Source organism: Apodemus sylvaticus, chromosome 4, assembly GCF_947179515.1.
Source record: "Apodemus sylvaticus chromosome 4, mApoSyl1.1, whole genome shotgun sequence".
NCBI classification, from domain to species: Eukaryota; Metazoa; Chordata; class Mammalia; order Rodentia; family Muridae; genus Apodemus; species Apodemus sylvaticus.
Genome location: NC_067475.1, coordinates 140,074,603 through 140,098,471, shown reverse-complemented (window position 1 = coordinate 140,098,471; position 23,869 = coordinate 140,074,603). Strand labels below are relative to the sequence as shown.

The window sequence follows — 23,869 nt, the reverse complement described above, 5'->3', positions numbered from 1 at the left end:
CAGTGTACAGTGCCACCACCCACACGTCTCCGGAGGAAGATAAGACTGAGAAGTGTGTGACCGACAGGCCCATCATTCGGAAGAGTGGGTGAGAGGGAGCAGGCTACGGACACATTTTCAGTTTCTGTAGTATTTGATTTAGCAAAAGTGTCTGGTGACAGCACCGTCCTTTCAAGTAAGAGAAGGTAAGTCCATACACTTTTATTCTAACTTATATAATGACATTTTATGCTGCATTCACTCAAATATACAGTTATTTGTTTCCCTTAACTAGTATATTAGGTTTTCCAAAGGGTCTTAAGGAATTTTAGTAGGCCTGAGGCAAATACAAATGATTTTTTAAAAAATTGCTACCAGATTTGAAAAGGATGAAAAGGGACATCTTAAGCCCACGTAGGAAATGGTATTCTCCCTTCTGAGGCTAAAAATAGTTCTCATTCAACCACACTGTGCTTTACAATCGGTTTATAGTCGTACTGCATTTCTCAGTTATTGTGATGGCTGTTCTTGGTTGTCAGCGTAACCACATCTGGAATTAACTAAAACCCGATGGCTGGGTATACCTTCGAGGGATTATTTTTTTCTTTTTTTCCTTTTTTTGGTTTTTCGAGACAGGGTTTCTCTGTGTAGCCCTGGCTGTCTTGGAACTCACTTTGTAGACCAGGCTGGGCTCGCACTCAGAAATCTGTCTTCCTCTGCCTCCCAAGTGCTGGAATTAAAGACATGCGTCACCACTGCCTGGCTGATTATTTTGTTCAAAATTAAACATTTTGAAATGTGAAGACCCACTTTTAGGCTGGAAGATCCACTTTTAATCTGGGCTACACCCTCTGCCGGAAGTCCATGTAAAGGACAGAAAGGAAGCTCTTTGCCTGCTGTCCTCAGCCTGGTTGGCCAGCCCACTCCTTCACTGAGCCACTTCTCTGGGATTCCAGTGTATACTGGTGAGCAGCTGAGACATCCAGCCTCGTGGACTGAACAACTATTGGGTCCTTGGAGTCTCTGTTGGTAGATAGCATTGTTGGGCCACAGCCTGTAAGCCACTCTGAGAAATTCCCTTTCTCTCTCACAGAGTGGACAGCTGAACTTGTAGTGTAGGGTTCACCTAGGTGGTACAGGTTCTGAGGCATGAAGGGGTCATGGCACTGAGAGAGGCCAGGAGAGGCCACTGGCGAAGACACAGCCTCAGCAGCAATTGAAGGCTCAGGTCTGAAGGGGTCGCACAGAGAAACTGAGGCTTGGCACCAAGAAGAGAGCCTCAGAGAAGCTGTTGGTGAATATGCGTGCAGCCCGGTTGTGGCAGAAAATGTCAGCATTCTGGAGATGCCAGGACCAGGAGATGATCAGTAAGAACAGCAGCAGCCATGGGGTCAGCTGGATAAGGGAAGACAGGTTGTGTTGCACCTGAAGGCGGAGCCAGAGACTTGACCCAAGTCCTTAGGAGGAGCCCAGAAGATTGCGAGTGGTTCAGAGACATCAGACACTGTTATTTCTACAGTTGGAGTTTGGCTTTGATTTGATTTGATTGTGACTGGGCTCTGGCTCTTCCTTCTTGAAGTAAGGAGGTTTTAAACTTATTTCTGATGCTTTTTTTCTGGTTTTTTTTTTTTTTTTGATTTGGTTTTATTGAGACAGGGTTTCTCTGTATAGCCCTGGCTGTCCTGGAACTCACTCTGTAGACCAGGCTGGCCTCGAACTCAGAAATCTGCCTGCCTCTGCCCCCCAGAGTGCTGGGATTACAGGCGTGCGCCACCACTGCCTGGCTTATTTCTGATTTTTTTATAGGAGCCCACAGTTTGAGAGACAGTTGATTTGAAAAGACTTTGGATTTTAAAAGAGATTGGGTGTTTTAAAGAGACTGGATTTGTAGATATTTGAGTTTTAAAGGCCATGGGACTGTTTAAGTTCATAAAATGTTTTATATTGTGATGTCTTTGTGTGTGATCTCGGGGATGGGAAAGAAAGGAGAAGTTGTGGCTTAGTAGTGATGTGTTTCTGTGTCAAATTGCCAAGGGGTCAGCTGTACTGTCTACTTTTATGTCAACGTGACACAAGGCTAAAGTCATTTGAGAGGAGGGAGCCCCAACTGAGAAAATGTCTCCATATATATATGTGTGTGTGTGTGTGTGTATAAAACATCAGCTTGTAGGCAAGCCTGTGAGGCATTTTCTTAACTGGTGATCCCTGCAGGCAGGCCCAGTCCATTGTGGTTGGGGCTAGCCCTGGGTTGGTGGCCCTGGGCTCTACAAGAAAGCAGACTGTCCTAGTCAGTACGCAGCATCCCTCTGTGCCCTCTGCCTCAGCTTCTGTCTCCAGGTTCCTGCCCTGCTTGAGCTCCTGTTCTAACTTCCTTTGATGAAGAACTGTGATGTAGAAACATAAGCCAAATAACCCCTTTCCTCCATAACCTGCTCTGTGCATGGTGTTTAACCACGGCAAAGGAACCCTAAGACATGAGATTAGTGTACTTCATGTCAGGAAATGGGAGATATGATGCTTCTTTTTCCTTCAAGAGCCTCAGAGATTTACTTACTTCTTGGGTCTATCAAGAAAAGTCATACTGTGTATGGATGTCTACAAAATTCACTCTTCAGATTAAGACTATTTTGGAGCCAGGTGGTGGTGGTGCACGCCTGTAATCCCAGCACTCTGGGAGGCAGAGGTAGGCAGATTTCTGAGTTTGAGGCTAGCCTGGTCTACAGAGTGAATTCCAGGACAGCCAGGGCTACACAGAGAAACCCTGTCTCGGAAAAAACCAAATCCAATAAAACCAAAACCAAAACCCAAACCAAAACGAAACAACAACAACAACAAAAAAAACCCCCAAACCAAAAATACTATTTTGGATATATATCTTTAATGTTTTACAGTTGTAGTCAGTTTTTGTTTTCTTTGCTTTTTCTTTTTTTTGAAAGACAGTCTTACATATCCCAGGCTAGTCTTAAAGTTTCTGTTAGAACTGAGGAGCGTGTGTGGGACATTTAAGCAAGCTTTATTTAGACTGGCTAAAGGTTTTCTTACCCAAGCTGGGATTTCAGAGAGCAGCCCCTCACTGGCTTTTGAGGTCTCTTTTGTGGGGGAAGGGTTAGGGTTGATAGATAACAGCTGTTGAGATCATTGTCTGTTAGCACCAGGACAGAAGAGTCAGGGACTCAGGGTTCAAGGGTGTCTGTGAGGTATACAAGGGTAAGAATACACCGTGTGGAAGGGGAGTCTGGTGTTCAGGAATTTAGCATGGCAAAGGAGTAGGTATACATCATGGGGTTACAAATTCAGCATATGTTGAAAACCATGGTTTTTAGGATACCTTACACTTAGGAAACAAACTTCCCCTCTTGTAAGGTATGGGGACTTAATAACAATGTCGCTCCTGTTTTGGTTTTACATTACGTAGCCTGGGATGACTTTGAATTTTTATTCTCCTGCCTACACTTTCAAGGGCCCAGCCACGCCTGGATTATACTGTAATGGGTATTGAACCTAAGACTTGGTGCACGCTTTTAAAAGAATTCTAGCAACTTCTACATTTCCAGCGCTAAGCAGAACTTTTTCTGTTTTTGTCGCAGACCCCGGGCTAAGACAAAGATTCGGAGCCATAGAAATAGAGCGTGTGTGTGGAAAGGACCACTTGGAGAAACACAGGCCACCGCACAGAGAAACAGAGAGCTGAGGTCCGGGCGAGCCTGGCAGTCGCTGGCCTCACGTGACCTCAGGGGACCCCCCCCCAGACCCCGCCCCTCCGGTCTTGCAGGGGGAAGAGGAGGCGCATGCGCACCCCGTGTTAGTGATGGAGGAGAGAAGATGGCGGAAGCGGAGTGAGTGACTTGCTGGTGACTGATGTCGTAACCGGGGGACTAGCGAGGGCTGCGACACGTTCCCCCGAGGGAGCTCTTAGGGCTCCGAGGCTGGCACTGCAGGGCCGAGGAGAGGCGGGAGCCACGGCGTGGTGGAGGAACCCGGCTGTGGGAGGAGGATGGCAGGTCCAGCCAGCCTCCCTCGGGAGTGCGTGCTGCGCGCTCCGGTCCCGGGGCTGCGTGGTCCTAAGCGCGCAGCTGCCCGGGGGACCCGGACCTCCGGGCTCTCCCGGGACGCGAGCCCTGCGGCGCTCGGCCGGGGCTGTCACTGCAGGCGCGGGCCCCGCCGAGGTGTGTCGGTCTGGGCAGGCGCTGCCAGGCCTCCGCGCTGGCTCCTGTGGGCCGGTAGCCGTCCGTCCGTCCGTCCGTGCGGCGGGGAGGCGTCCGGACAGCGGCTGCGGCCCTCAAGCCGAGGCTTCCCTGCGGCCTCTCCTCGCAGTCCCCCTCCGGGCTCGGGCTGCCGCGGCGAGCCTCCCTCCCTCCCTCCCTCCCTCCCTGGAGGGCCGCATTCTTGGGTGGCGCTGTGATGCTACGCTCAGTTAGCGACAGGAAACTTCAGGTTCCCGGGTAGGCCTCTGGCGTGCGGGAGCTGAACGCGGCGAGTGCGTCCGTGCCCAGGCCCTGCACTCCCCGAAAGTGCTCTTTTGTACCAGGCCTCGAAATGTAAAGCGATGGTTTGGGCAGTTGCACTGGGCCAATGTTTAAGAATTAATGTCTAGGTTCTCTGACCATTTTTGGTTAGTCGGAACCACTTGTCTTCGCCCGGAGCACAGCTGAGCAGACTGAGACTTTGAAAGACCAGGGTTTATGGTGGTGTCTTGGATGTCGCTGGTACACGGTGCGAAAGTGTTACGACACGCAGTAGTTTGTTTCATCGAGGTTTTACCTTACTGCTGATTGTGTGTACTATTGAGCAGGTAGCATATGATAATTCTGTGGTTTGCTGCTTGGAAGGAAATGAAGAGAACAGCAGAAAAGTCTAAAAATGTATGATTCAGCTTCTACTAAAAGAAGTTAGCAGTCCCATCTGTTTTTCCTTTCACCTTTCTCCCTTGTAAATTGGAGATGTTAGTACAGGTGTGCTGGGCTGGACACTCCTGAGTCTCCTTGAGGCTCACCTGAGCTATTGATATCCTTTTTGTTTTTGAAGAAAGACAAGTAAATGTTCTTGTTACCGTCTTGTCAAAGGTGGCAATGTCAGTTGGTTCAGCTCTTATTTCTCAGGAGAAAAAGACAGACAAGGAAGGAGGAAACTAGTAAATTCTCATGTGGGTTTCTGGCCCGGGGTGTCAGTTACTGTGGTTTTAGTTTGTAACAGCATGGAAGCCCTTAGAATTGACCTTAGAGGCTTGACTTTATTAAAGTATAGATCTCTTAGTGGCTAAAAATTTGTACCACAACATAAATGACAGAAGATCATAATATTGGAGGGAAAAGATTAGAAAGTTTGGTACAAAAATGTACTTGATTGGTTGTACATTGGAAACTGAATACGTTATATTCCACACCCCCAAATTTTAGAGCAATTTTCTGTGGGAAAGAAAAGAGATTTTGTAAAGATGTAAGAAGTTGCTTTTCTTTGCTACTTTATTTCCTTAAGTGGAATAATCTGTCATTAAGCTAAACTTCTGTTACTAGAGTTAGTAAGGACAATGGTGTAGTCTAATAAGAGCTACTGAGAATTGAAAAATATTAAAATTTGTTATGTATAGGTAGCTGCATATATGTGTGTGTGTTATTGCCATGGTGTGTGAGCTCAGTCCCTTGGAAGCCAGTGTGGGTGCTGGGCATCAAACTCATGTCCTCTGCAAGAACAGCCAGTGCTCTTAACCGTTTGAACCGTCTCTTCAGCCCCACTAACATGCTGTTAGGATATTTTAATTAATTGTTTTTTTTGTTTGTTTGTTTTGTTTTTTAAAGAAACAAGGGTGTTGTGTAGCCCAGGCTGGCCTCTCACTTAAAATGTAGTCAAGGATGACCTTCTGCAAGTGCTAGGATGTATGTGCCACCATGCCAGGTTTACTGAGACGTTTTAAATAACTGTACGGCAGCTACAGTTGAACTAGGAAGGAAGCTAGTCCTTACGAATCTTCTAAGAATGACTTTGAGGGGTGGAGAGATGGCTCAGCAGTTAGGTGCATTTGTTCTTGCAAAGGACCTGGCTTCAAGTCCCTGCACCCACATGGTAGTTCAGAACTGTCTGTAATTCCCCATATGCAGGGCACACAGGTGCATGCACACACCCACTCCTCCCTCCATATACCCGAGAACACAAAAATAAGCAAAGAACTCTGATAATGCTTAGGCCCCAGCCCTTTAATAGTCTCTCACTACTTTATCTTTGGGTTTCAAATTTGTCTTTTTTATTGAAAAAAAGTTTTTTCATACAACATATTTTGGTTATATTTTTTCCTCCCACAGTTTTTCCTAGATTCTCCCCACTTCCCTACCTGCCCAACTTCAAGTCCCCTTTCTCTCTTTTTTTCTTTAAACAAATAAACATAAAAACCAAAAACAAAACTCCAGAAAGCCCTTAGTGCTGGTGATGGTGGCCCACACTTTTAATCTCAGAAGGCAGAGGCAGGCAGATCTCTGAGTTTGAGGCCAGCCTGGCCTATAGAGCATGCTCCAGGACAGCCAGGGCTACACAGAGAAACCCTGTCTTGGAGAAAAAAGGAAGAAAGAAAGAAAAAAAAGAAAGAAAGAGAGAAAAAGAGAATCCAAGAAATGCCTCCCCATGAAAACCCCATTAAAAACAATAAATCCAAATAAATAAGCAAAAGATTAATTCTAGACAAAAATTGTCAGAAACAAAGCAAAATGAAGCAGAAAGTCCCCAGAAAGACTATTGAGTTCATCTTGTGTTGGCTAACTCTAAGTGTGGGAGCTGCCCGAATGTGGGTTGCTATATCTACCCAGTGAGACTCCATTGGAGAAAGTAGATTTTCCCCATTGGCAATGGGCGTCAGCTGCAGACAGCTTCTTGGTAGGGATAGGACCCCACGTCCACTCCCACATCACTCAAATCTGTCCCTTTTCAATAATGCAAACATAAACGTCAATCTAGCCTTCATCTCAGTTACTGTTCTGAGTCATTTGAATTCAGTTTAACAGAGAGTAACTATCAAATATTCTGTATTTAAGGGACGTATATTTCTCGTCTGTTTGCTGATTGAGTGCTCGCTTTATTTTATTGAGGTCTTCCTAGAAATTTAGGCTCTTAATTAATCATTTCTTTGTAGTGACTATTCATCAAAGCTCATAGACGGTGGTTTTTCCTAGTACTGATAGTTTGTGTTATCTACCAGATTTAAGGACCACAGCACAGCTATGGATAGTGAACCGAGCTCTGGAACGTCTGTGTCAACAACAGCCAGCAGCACCACCACCACCACCATCACCACATCCTCCTCCCGAATGCAGCAGCCGCAGATCTCCGTCTACAGCGGATCAGACCGACATGCTGTCCAGGTACCTCAGACAGACAGACAGACAGACAGACAGACACACACACACACACACACACACACACACACACGTGCTAAGGCCAAAGATGGCATACTGCTTGTTTTGTGCCCAAGTCAGCTGTATGTGTTGATTCGTATCCTTGGATAGTAAAAGGATTGTAAAAGTTCAGGCTGGGGATGGAGCCCAGTGGGTTGAGTGTTTGCTAGTCTGTGTTTAATTGCTAGCACTGGGAAAAATCAAGTAAAAGAAAGAAAGCATTACTCTTTGAAAAGCCAGTAAAGTTATTTAATAATTGTACTATTCAGAAGGCTTGTATTTGTTAACAGGAAGCTTATAAGACTATATGTCAGAAAAATTATAGTTGAATGTCTCTAAATATATCTATAAGAGTGAAGATATTGGGGCTGGAGAGATGGCTCAGCAGTTAAGAGCTGAGCTATCTCTTCCGAAGGTCCTGAGTTCAAATCCCAGCAACCACATGTTGGCTCACAACCATCCATAATGAGATCTGACACCCTCTTCTGGTGTGTCTGAAGACAGCTACAGTGTATTTACATATAATAATAAATAAATATTTAAAAAAAAAACCAAAAATGAGTGAAGATATTACTGGTGGGATATTTAAAATAGTTGCTTTTCTGACTTACTTTATATTTGACTGCAACATATAAATTTACAGAAAAAATTTCACATTCATGTGGTGTAAGAACAGTGTGCAGGAAGGTTCTACAGCCTCTTGCGGTAGTGAATAGTTTGAAAGATTTTTAGCATAGTCACTTAGTTGAAAAAGTAAAATTGATTTAGTTGAACTCTATACCAATAGAGACAATCCAGCACTGTGTTAGAAAGACGTGAGTGTTGCCCTCCGAGGGTTCTTTGTTTGGATTCAGCTGTCATTCTTAGTATCTGGGTGCCCTTGGGCGAAAGACATTATCATCTCCTTGAGTCCCAGGAAACTGTAAAATGTGGCTAACACTGTGTACTTTGATCCGTTACTATGAGAAATAAAAGAAGTTGTCTAGAATTGCGTGGGAGACATTGCAGGTCTCTAGAAATGACAGTAGATCCATTGAGCAGTTTTGATGTGCCAGGCACTTAATGAGTGCTTTCTTTATGTAGATGATTTTGTTTAATCCTCTATGACCTCTATACAGTAGGGATTTTACAAATAGGACAACCAGTGTTTTACATAAGCTAAATGTTTCCGAGCCTGCATTGCTGGTAGGTCGTCTGACGTCAGCCTCTGTCAGCAACCACTGCGAGTTCTTCCTGCCCTGTGCTTCCCACTCACCTTCTTTTCTAGGACTCTCGATTCTCAGAACTGCGCTTTGGTTTGTTTTGTTTTTTTTTTGGTTTGGTTGTTTTTTTTTTTTTTTTTTTTTTTTCCTTGGTTTTTCGAGACAGGGTTTCTCTGTGTAGCCCTGGCTGTCCTGGAACTCACTCTGTAGACCAGGCTGGCCTCAAACTCAGAAATGCCTGCCTCTGCCTCCCAAGTGCTGGGATTACAGGCGTGCCACCATCCGGCTTTGTTTTGTTTTCTTAAAACAGGATTTTTCTGTGTAGCCCTGGTTGTCCTAGATCTTTCTCTTAGACCAGGCTGGCCTTGAACTTAGATCTGCCGGCCTCTGCCTTTAATTTCAAGTGCTGGGACTTAAAGATGTACACCATTACTTCCAGGCTTGTAACTGCATTTTTAAAGTTTTTTTTAATTATTTATTTTTTATCGATTTTTCTGCTTTACATTTATGCCTTTGTGAGGTTGTCAGATCCCCTGGAACTGGAGTTACAGACAGTTGTGAGCTGCTGTGTGGGTGCTGGGAACTGAACCTGGGTATTTTGCATTCTTCACTCTCTGTGCTACACGCATCCTGGGCTCCGCTTCTCCATGGCGGATCTTCAGTGTGAGATCTGTGTCATTGGAGAACTGCTGCAGACTTGTCAGCTCAGCAGAGACGCAGGCTTGAAAGCACAGGAGGCACGTACACATAGGACGGTATCTGACCACGCCATTTATGTCCACTTCACTTGTGCTGGATAAGCTAACAAAGGTAATGTTCTTAGAGACACCACAGGTGCCGACATGTCTCATAAGAAGCCCAGACTCTGGTTCTTACAGGCCACTGACTTTCTCACTTAGAATATTTTCAAAGCTGTGCTCATTGAGCCTCTTAAGTGGTTCTCTAAGTTTCCAGCTTTCTTCTGTAGTTATGTGGATTTCCTGTACCCTGGTTGCAGTAGAGAAACAAAATAAGAATGCTGTATTGTCCTTTAGCTTGTAATGTCAGGGCCGGGTGTCTGGTAGAGAATAGGAGACAGTGCCGACAGGAAATTCTATACTGACAGAAGAGCCTAGAGTCCATTATTCGCTTGTGATGGGGTTTTTAGAATTTGTTACAGAATTAGAAGATCATGTGTGGATTTATCTGATCAAAGAGGAGTGGTGCAGTTCTGAGCCATTCAGTGTTCCCTCCACGGTCTTTTGCTGTGAGAAATCAGGTGGGAACCAGAGAAGAGTTCACAGCAGGGACGGTCTGTAGCTGGAGAGAGATAGGAACACTTGAGGGTGAACCGTAGCTCAGGGAACCCTTGAGGAAAGGACCCATGGCTTTATGTTGGCACCCTGACTTCTTACGGTCACTGCACGCCTGCTTCATTAGAATGTGTGAGCCTCGGCTGCGCTTCTGGGATCAGTGCTCTGTGCTGCAGTCACAGCGGCACTCTGGGGCACTTGGACTTGTTTTGAACAAATGGAGGGAAGATTTTTCTGTTGCCTTTTTAGAAATCTTGACCTCTCTCTTTAGGCTCAGATTCTAAATCTACTAAATTACTCACTATAATTAATGAATTTTGATTTTATTTAAAAATTACACCAAAGGGGGGATTGGGAGTGGGTCGGGTGGAGGGGCATATACTTGGAGGCAGGGTGTGGGAGGAAGGGTTGGGGGTTTTCAGGGAGGGGGAGACCTGGAAAGGTTTAAAATTTGAAAGGAAGATTATATTCAATGAAAAAAAATTATTTTGGAGACAAATGAATGCAGTGTCCATGAAGGCCAGCAGAGGGCGTCTAGTCCTCTAGAACTGGAGCTGGGGATGGTTGTGAGCTATGTGGATTCTGGGAACTGAATCCTGGTCCTCTGGAAGAGCAAGTATTCTCAAAAGCTGAGCCAGCTCTCCAGTTCTCGCTATATTTTTAATATATTTTTAATGTGTTTTTTTCCTGCCTTTATGTATGTGTACCACGTGTGTGCTGCTTGCCTGCAGAGGCCAGAAGATGGCCTCCAGTGGCCCGGAACTGCAGTTACATGTAGTCGTGAGCTGCCACCTGGGTGCTGGAGCCATGCTCAGTCCTGAACTAACTCCCCAACTCTAGGAGTTTTTAAATAGTCCACCTGAGTCCCAGGAGCTGGCAAGGTGGCTCAGCGGGTACACACATTTGTCTTCCAGCCTGGCGATCTGAGTCTGGGTTCCAGAGCCCACATGGTGGAAGGCGGGAAGCAACCCTAAACGTTGTCCCCTGACCTCATACACGCACGCCATGGTTCACCAATACACAAATAAATGCATCAGTTTAAAAACGACTAAGAGTATTCCTATGGGGAAACAAAAATCACATTTTTTTTAGAAATTTAAAAATTATTGAATCATTTTCAAAGAGAAATACCTCTTCAACTTTATATAATGTTTAATATAATACTCATTGTAGAACTTTCAGACATATGTAGAAAGGACAAACCAGACAGCAGTCATCTCCAATATCCTCGCCTTATTATCTCCTAAATAGTATCTTACTCAAAATGATTTTCTTCACCTTGTGATGTATTTGGTACTTAATATATTGCTCTATATCTGCTTTGTATAATACAGTAGCCACTAGGCATACCTGTAGCAATTTATATTAAATTTAAAATTGAAGTTCAGTTTAAAGTTAAAACCCACTTCTTTACGCTGCTAGATTTGTGGCTTGTGGTCGTTGCATTTGTCTGCATTACCGTTTGTAATGGGTGATGGTAGAAATATTCTTTAGATATCCCCTGATACCTACCAAGCTGTATACTACTTTCTTAACTACTAGTGTAGGAAGGATTATTTTCCTAGTTAGTAGGAGTAATTTTTTGGATCATTGTCCATCTAAAAGTTGTGAGTTACTGTATCCCTAAATTGGTAAGGGTTTTTTTTTTTTTTTTGACTACTAATGAAAGTTAAGATTTCTTCACATATTTGTCCTGTTCTATTTTAAGTGAACTGTGTAATTTAATTTGTATTAATGTTGTGTATTTTATATAATGATAAAATCCTAGTGGTGTGCAGCAATATGTAACTGTCAGTAAGCTTAATGACACTGACTGTTAAAGAAGTGAAAACTTAAATAGTTCCTTTTTATACTAAAGTTTATGGTTAAGTTAACGGTTGTTGTGGAGTTAAGATGGTGGAGCAGTGGGGCTGGAGAGATGGCTCAGCAGTTAAGAGCACTGACTGCTGTTCCAGTGGTCCTGAGTTCAAATTCCAGCCACTGCATGGTGGCTCACAACCACCTCTAATGGAATCCAGCACCCTCTTCTGGTGTGTCTGAAGACAGCTACAGTGTACTAACATACATAAACTAAATAAAGTCTTTTTTTAAAAAAAGATGGTAGAGCTGTGCTTAGCATGCGTAAAGCCCCAGCTCCAGAGGGGTGGTCTGACACAGGCTGTCTGCCTTGTCCCAGGTCATTCAGCAGGCCTTGCACCGCCCCCCCAGCTCGGCGGCGCAGTACCTGCAGCAGATGTATGCAGCTCAGCAGCAGCACCTGATGCTGCACACGGCCGCTCTGCAGCAGCAGCACCTCAGCAGCTCCCAGCTCCAGAGCCTTGCGGCTGTCCAGGTGAGACGGTGGGCAGGGGGTGTGGATGGGTAGGCAGGGAGTGTGGACACGGTGGGCAGGGGGTATGGACATGGTGGGCAGGGTGTGGACACGGTGGGCAGGCAGTGTGGACACGGTGGGCAGGGTGTGTGGCCGGGGTCACGGGAAGCCTGTGGGTGGGTGTTCTCCGAGGGCCCCAGAGCCCTGTGCTTGCTGTCCCTGAGGCGAGGATCACAGGCGGTGCACGCGAGCTCTCCGGGAGGGAGGCGAGCATATACGCTGGCTGCTGCTCTTTATTCCAGTGTAAATGCTCTGCGTGTGCTGTAGTTTTGTCTCTAAAATTTTAGGTTCAACACGAATATTTAAGGTTATAAGAATTACATCATTTAAACCAAAAGTAAGTTTTTTTCTTCCATAGGTAGTATATATTCATAAAGAACATCAAGTGAGATAAAATTACAAGTGGTAGATGAAGTAGAGTTATTCATTCTGTCTACACCTGTCAACTTCTGCATTTTAGAGGGGCCACATGGCAGCACACAGGTGTGTGTGTGTGTGTGTGTGTATACCTTTCTAAAATCTGAAACTAGTCCTATCAGTAACTTAATTTTATGATTAATGTTTTTGTTTAAAATAAAATATTTTCAGCCCAGTGGTGGTGGTGGCACAGGTCTTTAAACCCAGCACTTAGGAAGCAGAGGCAGACAGCTCTCTGTGAGTTCGAGGCCAGCCTGGTCTACAGAGTAAGTTCCAGGACAGCCAGGGCTACACAGAGACACCTAGGTCCAAAAAAAAATTTTTTTTTAATTAATATTGTACAGTTTAAAGTTTTTTGACCATAAAATCTGACCATAAAACAGTCTTAACTTGCAATACCTAAAAAAAATGTATTTCTGTTATTTATAGATACCAGCTCTTGCTTCTTTTCAATAGTGTACTATTTGTTTGTTGTTTATTTACTTAAGAAAGATAGGGTCTGGGAGCTGGAGAGATGGCTCAGTGGTTAAGAGCATTGACTGCTCTTCCGAAGGTCCTGAGTTCAATTCCCAGCAATCACATGGTGGCTCACAACCATCTGTAATGAGATCCAATGCCCTCGGGTGTGTCTGAAGACATCTACAGTGTACTTACATATAATAAATAAATAGATAAATAAATAAATAAATAAATAAGTAAGTAAGTAAGTAAGTAAATAAATAATAAAAGAAGAAAGATAGGGTCTTACTAGCTCTAGCTGGCCTAGAAGTCACTATCTAGGCCAGGTTGGCCTCAGTCTCATGGGGATTCACCTGTTTCTACCTTGCAAATTCTGGTATTTGAGGTGTGTACCAATATGCCAACTTCAATAGAGAATTAAAAAACATTTTAAGCAACAGTTATGTTTATGGTTTAAGGCAATGGAAACCCACTGGCTGCTGAAATAGCCCAAGTTTCAGTCCTGGCTGTCCTGAACTCACTCTGTAGACCAGGCTGGCCTCAAACTCCGAGATCTGCCTGCCTCTGCCTCCTGAGTGCTGGGATTAAAGATGTGCACTTCAACCAACTTGCTTCTTTTTCTTTTCTTTTTTTCTAAAACAAAATTATTGATAGTTTTGATGTGCTGTGTGTGATTACACTTGAGTGTGTGCCTGTGTGTTCCCATGTGTGCACATGGCAGGCCAGGGCAGGATGCCTGTTGTCTTTCTTCATGGTCTTTCTCTGCAGCTCTCCCTCCCAAGCGCCCTGAGAACAGGGTCTGTCAGGAGCCCAGGCTCCCGGACACAGCTAGGCCACACTCCCAGAGCTTTGTCCTTCAGTGCTAGGCTTACTGTGAAGCTGTGCATGGCTTTTTATATGAGTGCTAGGGATTCAGACTCCGTGTGCCCAGGCTTACAGAGCAAGTGTTCTTACCGCAGCCATCTCCCCTGCTTGGTTTCATTTTCCTGATGGAGTAGGCAGCCCCACTTCAGAGTGAGACTGGCGGGGAGCTGTTTTGTTGTGGTAATAATTAATCTCAATCGGGGTTCTACCCTGCCTTAGTTCATCCAGTTCCCATAAAAGACTTGACATCTTTATACTTACGATAAGCTTGGGCAGGAGTGTACTCTCTGTGCTGTTATGTCTTCTTCCCTGCCAATGACCCTGAGCTATGACGTGCCACATTCTGCCTGGGGCGCTCTTACTGCAACTGGCTAGCTCTCTTTGCTGTGTTTTCCTGATTCACCTACCCCTTCTCTCTCCACTTCCCCCTCCTCTCTTGGTCTTGCCTCCTGACCCCAACCCTCGGAACTGAAACCTTGCTACCTCTCTTCTGCCCAGCTATAGGCATCTTTATTCAACCAAAGGTTTCTAATTTAGGAGCAAGGCTGCATGGTCTGCAAGTGAAGACGTCCTTATCCCTGGGGCAGCTGGCTGGTGGGGCCAGTATTTAGCATTACAGTACTTAGCAACAGACCAAACCTCAACATTGTTTTTGTTTTTACAGTCTGGAGAATGATCTACCATAGTCTTTTTTTTTTTTGTTTTTTTGTTTTTTGTCTTGTCACTTTAATTTTTTGAGATAGGATCTTTCTCCTGGGTATCTTGGAATTCATTCTCTAGACCAGACTGGCTTTGAACTCCAGTTCAAAGATCCACATGCCTCTGCCTCCTGAGTACTGGGATTTAAAGGCATATGCCAACGCCACCCAACATATTTTTTGTTTTGAATGAATGAGTTTATTAAGTACATAGCAAGTAAAAGAAAAAAAAAAATAGAAAAACATTATCAAATCAGGTGCTCAAAACAGACAGCTGTCCGAGACCCAGTGAGGCAGCTGGTTGGAGTTCCTAGTGGTTATCCTGGATTTCCCCTCAGGCAAGGCTTCCAAGTACCAGCACAAATAACAGCAGAAGCGTGGTTCTGTCAAACCAGGGCTTGCCTTGCCAGTGTCCAGCAGGAACCTTATAGGGAAAGCCCTGGTAAGGAGCTAGCTCTTATTTCCGGCAGACATGCCCTGTCGAAGCAGAGTATCCCTTTGGGTGAAGCTTCCAAGTCATAGAATGCTTAGCAAAGTCTAGAGATAAAATCCTCAAGTTGGTGCTTCTAGCCTCCAGGCAAAGACCCACAGTGAAGCGAGGGTTATCTAGAGATTTCCTTGAGCTTGCTCTGCCTGCCTGAGCTCCTTCCCTGCCCTCCCCCGCAGGCCTGAACGGCAGCTTTTTCCTTTTATTTTATTATTTACCTTCTTGACGATTTTATCCTTTATTTATGTGTGCGTATGTGTGTTTGCATGCACACCTGTGTGCTCGTGCCTGTGGAGGCCAGAGGAGAGCACTGGGTCTCCTGGAGCTGGACTTACAGGCAACTGTGAGCCACTTGCCCTGGGTGCTGGGAATCCAGCTTGACCACGGAGCCATCTTTCCAGCCCCAGCACTGGCGCCTGCAGCTGGTGGGCTAGACCATGATATCATCAGATGGGAGTGGCCTATCCTCCAGCTATTTCCAGGGCATGATGTTTTTATTCCTGGACAGTTCTGCTTTTTCCTATGTGTCACAAGCTGCTGGTGCTAGCACATTCCCAGGCAAGGGGTCTCAGTAGACACTTGACAAAATAAACGTGCTTGGAGCTGAGGTTTGTGGGGAGCAATCCCACTTCTAGTACTAGCTGCTCAGTGAGCTCAGATAATGTGGCACTTTACCAATGTAACTGCATTATGAGAGTGCAGCCAATGAAGCAAGATGAGGGCCAGTGAGGTGGCGAGAGGGCAAAGGCTCCTGCTGCTAAGTGTGCCAGCAGATCTGATGGACTGAGTTTGATCCCCGGAACCCACATGTGTTCAGTGACACATGCATACAGGAACAAAAAGCAGATACACATAGAAATGTAGAACTAGCCAGTACGGGGGAATGGGGCTTTGTTTTAAACCTTTCAGCCTTGTTTTTTCTTAAAAAAAAAAAAATAAATAAAAAGGCCAGGATCAAGCCATGTTGTCTGTAAAATGATTTGTTTCATACATAGACTTAAGAATTTTTATTGTACTTTTATATTATTGTGGCTCAAAAAAGTGGCTTTTATTTTTGATTTTTCCCCCCGGCCATATTTTCTGTTGATTGTCAAGCTCTGGAAACAGAAGGGAGATGAGAGGCCTGGCTGCAGGCTGCCTCGGTCAAGGTTCTGATGGCTGAAGAAGTTTGAACTTAATGGCTTTTACAGACAGACACATTACAATAGTTCTGTTATTCTAGGCAAGTTTGTCCAGTGGAAGACCAGCTACATCCCCCACAGGCAGTGTTACACAGCAGTCAAGTATGTCCCAGACGTCTGTAAGTATGCTCACATTTCTCCTGGACTTAAGCATTTTGATTGTTGTTTTCCAAAAGTAACCTTGTTATTGATAAAGCTGCTGCTCAGTTGATGAGTGCCTGGAAATGGGAGTAAGTAAACTTTTAAAAATCGGAGGTTTTGGTTGTGAAAGGGCTTATTTTTATTTTATTATGTACTCATCTGTGCTATGTAGGTTTTAAAAATCTTTTTAAAAATTTATCTGTATTTTATGTGCATTGGTGTTTTGCCTGCATGTGTGTCTGTGTGAGAATGTCAGATCTAGTTAGAGACAGTTGTGGGCTGCCATGTGGATGCTGGGATTTGAGCCCCACTCCTCTGGAAGAGCAGTCAGTGGCCTTCACCACTGAGGCAGGTCTCTAGCCTGTATAAGCAGATTTAAGGAGGCCAGAGCCGTCAGATCCCTCTGGAATTAAAGTTGCAGGTGGCTATAAGCTGCTCACTGTAGGTGTTGGGAATTGGACTCTAGTTTTCTGCAAGGGCAGTCCATCCAGCCATAGAATTGTCTTCCCAGCTCTTGAGAATCTGAATGTTATTAAAGCCTTTTTGTATACTTAAACATCTATCCCATTGAGTATGTTTACTGTCTTGTGATTCTCAATTCTCTTTTAGTTTATTGACGAATTCATTGAAAGCTTGAAGTACTGAAAAGAGTTTCATGTCTTTGAATGACTTAAAAACAACAAACAGTAACACACACACACACACACACACACACACACACAATTGAAAATAGATTCTTTTCAACAAGTACATTCCCTGGTCATGGTGGTGGTACATGCCTTTAATCCCAGAACTTGGGAGGCAGAGGCAGGTGGATCTCTGTGATTTCAAGGCTAGCCTGGTCTACTGAATGAATTCCAGGACAGCTAGGGCTACACAGAGAAACTCTTATCTTAAAAAATTAAAAGGTAGATAGAAAGAAAACAGATTCTTCTTCTCTTATACAATACGCCCTGACCAGGTCCCTTCCCTTCGTTCCTCTCAGCTCTGCCCCACCTCCAGCTCATCGCCCCTAGATGCACTCCCCCTCGTTTCCCCTCAGAAGGGAGCAGGCCTCCAAGAGACAACTAAACAAGACAAAACAGGGTACAATAAGACAAGGAAAAAGTCTTCGTGCCCAGGCTGGATAAGGCCACACAATAGAAGGGAATAAAAGAGCCTGAGAGCAGGCAAAAGAGTCAGAGACACGCCTGCTCCACTGCGCAGAGTCCCCAGAACACCAGCCCTCCTGCCATGGCGTGGACACCAAGGAGCCAGAGCAGACCCCTGTGGATACTCACTCACTTCACAGCTAATGTCCACTTAGAAGGGAATACATAGCCATGCTTGTCTTTCTGGGTTTGGGTTACCTCACTCAAGATGATTTTTCCTCCTAGTTTCATCCATTTGCCTGCAAATTTCACTGTGTAATTTTTTTAACAGTTGAGTAATACTCCATTGTGTAAATGTACCCATTTTTTCTGTGCATTCTTCAGCTGAGGGACATCGAGGTTGTTCCCAGTTTCTGGTTGTTATGAGTATAGCTGCAGTGAACATGGCTGAGCAAGTAAGTGTCCTTGTGGTAGGATGGAGCCGTGTCTAGAGGTAGATCAGATCCCACATTTTCTGAGGAACCACCATATTGATTTCCAAAGTGGGTTTACAAGTTTACACTCCTACCAGTAGTAGAGGAGTGTTTACCTTGCTCCACACCCTCACCAGCATGAGCTGCTATTATTGTATTATTGGACTTAGCCATTCTGACAGATGTAAGATGAAATCTCAAAGTAGTTTTGATTTGCATTTCCCTGGTGGCTAAGGATGTTAAACATTTTTTCAGTTTTTCTCAGACATTGAGATTCTATAGAGAACTCTTTGTTTAGATCTATACCCCATTTTAGACATCAAGTTTCATGAGTTCTTTATGTGTTTTAGGTAGTGGTCCTGTATTGGATGTGGAGTTGGTAAAATCTTTTCCCATTCTGTGGGCTGCTGTTTTGTCCAATTGACAGTGTCCTTTGCCTTATGGACGATTTTCAGTTTCCTGAGGCCCCAGTTATTGTTGACCCTAGTGCCTGAGCTATTGGTGTTCTGTTCAGAAAGTGTTTCCTGTCCCAGTGTGTTCAAGGCTGTTCCACACTTTCTTTCCTATCAGGTTCAGTGTGTCTGTTTTTGTTGTTGTTTGTTTTTGTTTTTTAATTATTTATTTTATGTATATGAGTACACTGTTGTTATCTTCAGACACATTAGAAGAGGGCATCGAATCCCATTACAGATGGTCGTGAGCCACCATGTGGTTGCTGGGAATCGAACTCAGGAATTGTGGAAGTTCAGTTAGTGCTCTTAAACCACTGAGCCATCTCTCCAGCCCACGTGTCTGGTTTTATTTTATTTTAAGATTTATTATTTTATGTATGTGAGGGCACTGTCACTGTCTTCAGACACACTAGAAGGGGGCATCATATCCCTTTACAGATGGTTGTGAACCACCATGTGGTTGCTGGGAATTGAACTCAGGACCTGTGGAAGGTCAGTCAGTGCTCTTAACCACTGAGCCATCATAACCAGCCCATGTCTGGTTTTATGTTGAGGTCTTTGATCATATTTTCCCCCTTTACAACTCATCATAGACCCTCCCCTACTTTCAGCCACTTAACTTTATATTCTCTCTTCCTCCCCCCAAAACCCAAATCAAACAAACACCCCCCCATATAAGAATAAAAAAAAATCACAAAAATGAAAATCAAACAAGCAAAAGACCAATAATACAAAAAAGAAATTACCAAAACAAAACAAAGTAAAACAAAAAGTCCACAGAACTGTGACTGAGTTCTGTTGGTTGGGTACTCTGGTGCACGGGGTCTTGTGTTGGCCGGATACTCCTGGGCATGGGAGTCCCAAGCCTTCTGTTGGCTTCTGGAGGCACTGGGCTCGCCTGCCACCCCCCTTCCTTAAGGTATGAGCATACCCAGTAACCACTGCTGTTACGGAGTGCTCTGAAAGCTTGACTGCCTCGGTTTCCATGTCGAGCTCTGTAGGTGGACAGCGATGTCACTTAGGGCAAGCCAGCCACCAGGCTGCCTGCATGCCAAGCGTTTCTGATAGTGTCTGTTTAGACTTCTAGATTCTTCTTCATTCAGTTATACCTACATTTAGATTAAAAAGAGAAGATTCAGTAAATGATGATATGGTCTCAATTGTGTCTCCCCAAAATTCATATGTTGAAAACCTAACTAGAAATAGACTTTGTAGTGAAGTGATTTAAAGTTAAATGAGGTCCTAAGAGTGGAGCCCTCCTATGAGAGGACTGATAGAGGAACAGTTCTCAGTGATCTCTCCAGCATGGGAGGATATAGGAGAAGGTGGTGTTAGCTGTCAGCCAGGCTGTTAGCTAGCAAGAGACCCCTCCCTGGGAACTCAGATTTGAACCCCTTATTCCTCTCAACTGTGAAAAACGGATGTCTATTTTTTGTTTTGTTTTTGCTTTTTGCTGACTTTAAAACATTTATTCTTTAAAAAATTAGTTGCTTTTTATACAGCTATACAAAGTTCTTATTGTCTCTTTGGCAATGAGCAGTCCTGGGCATTGAGGCAGCCACTCCCTCAGCCGAGGGCAGCTCTTCCACTGAGCACAGGCCCAGCCTACGTTTCTGTTGCTCAGGTTGTCGGGTCGTGGTTTTCTGTTGTGGCAGCCTAAGACAGAAAAATTGGCCAGAAAAATCAGTTTTTGAATTATTCAGTAACATTCTATTTGAAGAGCGGGTTTGTTAAATAGTTTGTATACTAGTGAGTAGATCTTAACTTATGACTCTTTGAGGGTTTCTTAACTAGCTGACGTATAGTAAGGGAATGTGTGATTTACGTTGCAGGGTGATGGTGGCAGAAGTGAGCATCAGCTAGAATGTGCAACAGATAATTTAATAAAGGGTGGGTTTTTGTTTTGTTGTTTTTTGTTTATTTGAGACATGATTTCTTTGTGTAGTCTTGGCTGTCCTAGAACTAGGTCTGTAGACCGGGCTGGCCTGCCTCAATCTCCCAAATGTTGGAATTAAAGGCATGCCCCACAACATAATACAAACAAACAAAAACCCAAAAACCTGTTGCTAGAAGAACATCTGTAAACAGAATCCTTTTAGGATACAGTCCAATTGCCTGAAACTGGGTCTGAACCTGAGCTAATAATGAGATTTTGAAATAGTGGTTATGGGAAGGGAGACAGTTTTTTATTGTTAAGCATCATGCTGGTTGCCCTGAGGGTGTACGTGAGTTACAGACCCTTTCTTCAGTGACAGTATATTCCTTCAAAGAATTATACCCAGCCATAGCAAGTGTCTTTGTAGAATATAATCAAGTGGTAATTGACTTCCTTTCTATAACTGGTGTGGTGGTGAACAGGAAAGAATTTGAGGAGCTTGTAATACATTAGTTTTATATGGGATGTTAGTTTTTAGAAAAAAGTTTCAGAGCTCGTTCTGCAACAGCTCAGTTTCAGGCATCCACTATTGTGTTGGATTCTGTGTTAGTTTCCCACCCTCATGAGGAAAGCGTATTCCAGTACTTTTGTGTGTGCACTTGTGCGCATACCGAAGACTGATGTCCATATCTGCTGTGCTCATGTTGCATTTCAGTTTTGAGACAGGTTACTAATTGAATCTAGAGCTCCTTGCCTGCTTCCGAGTGGCCGTCCAACAAGCCCAGGATCCTGGTGTCTCCACCTTCCCAGTGCTGAGACTTTGCAAGTGTGCCACTGTGCCCACCTTTGTGTTGGCACTGGGACCAAGCTCAGGCCCTCCTTCTGTGTGACGAGCACTTCACTGAAAGAACCATTTCTCCAGCCCATGTTTCAGAACTTTTTAATGCTGATGTGCTGTCAGGCATAGTATTGGGTACCAAAAATGGAAAGAAAACAGATATTAGAGCACACCGAGGATACAGAAAAGTAAATAGTCATAGGACTTTGTGGTGACTGCTCTGTTTGGTAGGATCCTTTCTGATGGCTTACTTGTAGCGAGACATTGTTAATAAACTTGGATCCTTAGTATGCCTGAAAGTCTCTATTTCGTAGCTTTTATAATTATTTTAACATGGATTTTAACGAGAATCTGATATCCTTGGTCTCATGAAAGGAATTTCATGTGTTGATGTTTCTTCTGGAGGAAGATTGCTAGAAAGCCTGCCTCACCATTTTGTTCCATCAAATGCTAATAAACTGGGTGGTGTTAAGGAGCTATGTAAGGAGTGTGGATTTGGATTTTATACCCACCTATGGGAAACAGCTGAAATTCTGATTGTTGTAGGTGTCTCCCTCCAGCCTTCCAGTATGTCAGGGCCGTTGTTAACAGTTTCCTAGCTGCCTCTCAGCTTTTTACAAATTGATTAGCTTTTTTCAGGATCTTGTCTCAAAACACAGGGATCTCACTTCAGCTTCACCGTCTAGCAGGCCAGATGTGGCCCTCCCATCTGTGTCCAGCAGGCCAGATGTGGCCCTCCCATCTGTGTCCGGCAGGCCAGATGTGGCCATCCCATCTGTGTCCAGCAGGCCAGATGTGGCCCTCCCATCTGTGTCTAGCAGGCCAGATGTGGCCCTCCCATCTGTGTCTAGCAGGCCAGATGTGGCCCTCCCATCTGTGTTCAGCAGGCCAGATGTGGCCCTCCCATCTGTGTCCAGCAGGCCAGATGTGGCCCTCCCATCTGCGTCTAGCAGGCCAGATGTGGCCCTCCCATCTGGGTCCGGCAGGCCAGATGTGGCCCCCCCATCCATGTCGGCGGCACAGGTATAGAGGGGCTTTGGCGGCGGCGGCTGTTGCTTACTGCCTGGGTTTGAGTTTTGTACCGATGCCTGGGCAGTTCCTCCCCTGCACCTTGGTTACTTTAACTCCACTCTCTCTTCATACTGAGGAGGCATTGCAGAGTATTTGAGCACACGGCTGTGTATTCATTTCCTGAATCAGAAGTCTAATACTTCCTAATTTTATTTTCTACTTTGTTCCACAAAAAGGATTTAAGGTGAGGTTGAGTTATATTCTGTTTGAAATTATTAAGAATGAATGGTACGTGAACACGCTTATGAACTAGGAAGATGAAAAGGGTACATGTACCCCCTCCTCTGCTTCTCCGACTCCCATCCCATTTCCCCTCGCAGACCGAGCCAGTGGCCAGTTTCTGATGTACTTCCCAGGATTTACAGGCTGCACACTGGCCTTTACTTTTTTGAGCTAGGATCTTATTACATAATAATATGTAATAAACTCAAGCTATCCAGTAACTTGAAGTGTAGCCTAGCTTAGACTCACCACCACTAACAATCCTCATGCCTCAGTACTTCCTGTGCTTGGATTACAGGCTGTGTCACCCTCTCAGCCATATGCTATTTTTTCTTTAGACCAGATCTCATGTACCCTGGGTTAGCCTAGACCCCACTCCACAGCCCACAGCTGGCGTTTAACCCAGGAGTCTCCTTCCTCAGCCCTTTGAGTACTGATCGTGAGTCGCCACATCTTTCTAATTAATTCTTAAGCAGTGACTTTAAAGTATTTATACATTAGTTTTGTAGCCAGTATTCAGGATTTTTCCATCTGTTTGACGGGTAGCAATTATATTTTCTTCTGTTTTGAGAAAACATTGCACTAATTTTGTGTTACCTGTATGCTTTTTATATAGAAATGAATTATTTGTATTTTAATGTTTATTCACTTCAGAAGCTCCTTAAAATGTGAGTGTGAGAAAATAGTGTATTAAAGTTAGAATTTTAAAGTTATTTACTCTGTAGCATATTAAAATAATTGAACATTAGCCCAAATTTCAGGGAGGTGGTAGTAATGACATTTTTAAGATTCTAGAAGTCTTACTGATAGGTAGGTAGATATGTTAAAAAGTTGTTCCAGTTACTAAGTACTTGCATGCATATAGTTGCCTAAAGTAAAGGGTCTGTCAAAGATCAGAGCCCCTCTTTGAGGCTCCTGCCTGCCTGCTCCAGCTTGGTGAGGCTGAGGGACACAGAGGCAAAAGTGGAAGCCTCTGACTTGTCACATTATCATCCTTAGATCAACCTCTCCACGTCTCCTACATCTGCTCAGCTGATGAACCGTTCCCAGACTTCCAGTTCCACCAGCGGCAGTATTACCCAGCAGACTATGCTGCTAGGGAGCACCTCCCCCACCCTGACGGCCAGCCAAGCCCAGATGTACCTGCGCGCGCAGATGGTAAGACCCCAGATACCAGCCTGGCAGCATCTAACTGCTGCAGAGTTCAGATGTTTCCAGACTTGATGCAATGAGGCATTCTTAATATTCGAGCAGGATTTAACAAGTTTGTGTGTGTGTATGCTCAGCCTTTGTACATTTATACATGTGCATAAAAATTCCATCTTGAAGTAGTAGGCCTTTTTGGTAAAAATATTTTTTAATACTGAGTAACTAAT

General features: G+C 44.4%; 1 protein-coding gene across 8 annotated transcripts in view; it reads left to right on the top strand.

Annotated features, from left to right (window-relative positions):
• Nucleotides 1–3,754: 3,754 nt before the first annotated feature.
• Phc3 (polyhomeotic homolog 3) overlaps nt 3,755–23,869 on the top strand; it is a 71,770-nt gene continuing 51,655 nt past the window's right edge. For 3 of the 8 annotated variants that reach the window (XM_052180689.1, XM_052180688.1, XM_052180685.1), the window contains exons 1-5: nt 3,755–3,815; nt 7,163–7,325; nt 12,029–12,184; nt 16,371–16,448; nt 23,493–23,651. In XM_052180689.1, coding sequence (XP_052036649.1) covers nt 3,802–3,815; nt 7,163–7,325; nt 12,029–12,184; nt 16,371–16,448; nt 23,493–23,651 — 570 coding nt within the window. In that variant the 5' untranslated portion in view covers nt 3,755–3,801. Of the gene's footprint in view, nt 3,816–4,333; nt 4,422–7,162; nt 7,326–12,028; nt 12,185–16,370; nt 16,449–23,492; nt 23,652–23,869 lie in introns of those variants that run through there. The other 5 variants (XM_052180687.1, XM_052180684.1, XM_052180690.1 and 2 more) reach the window with 3 other exon arrangements.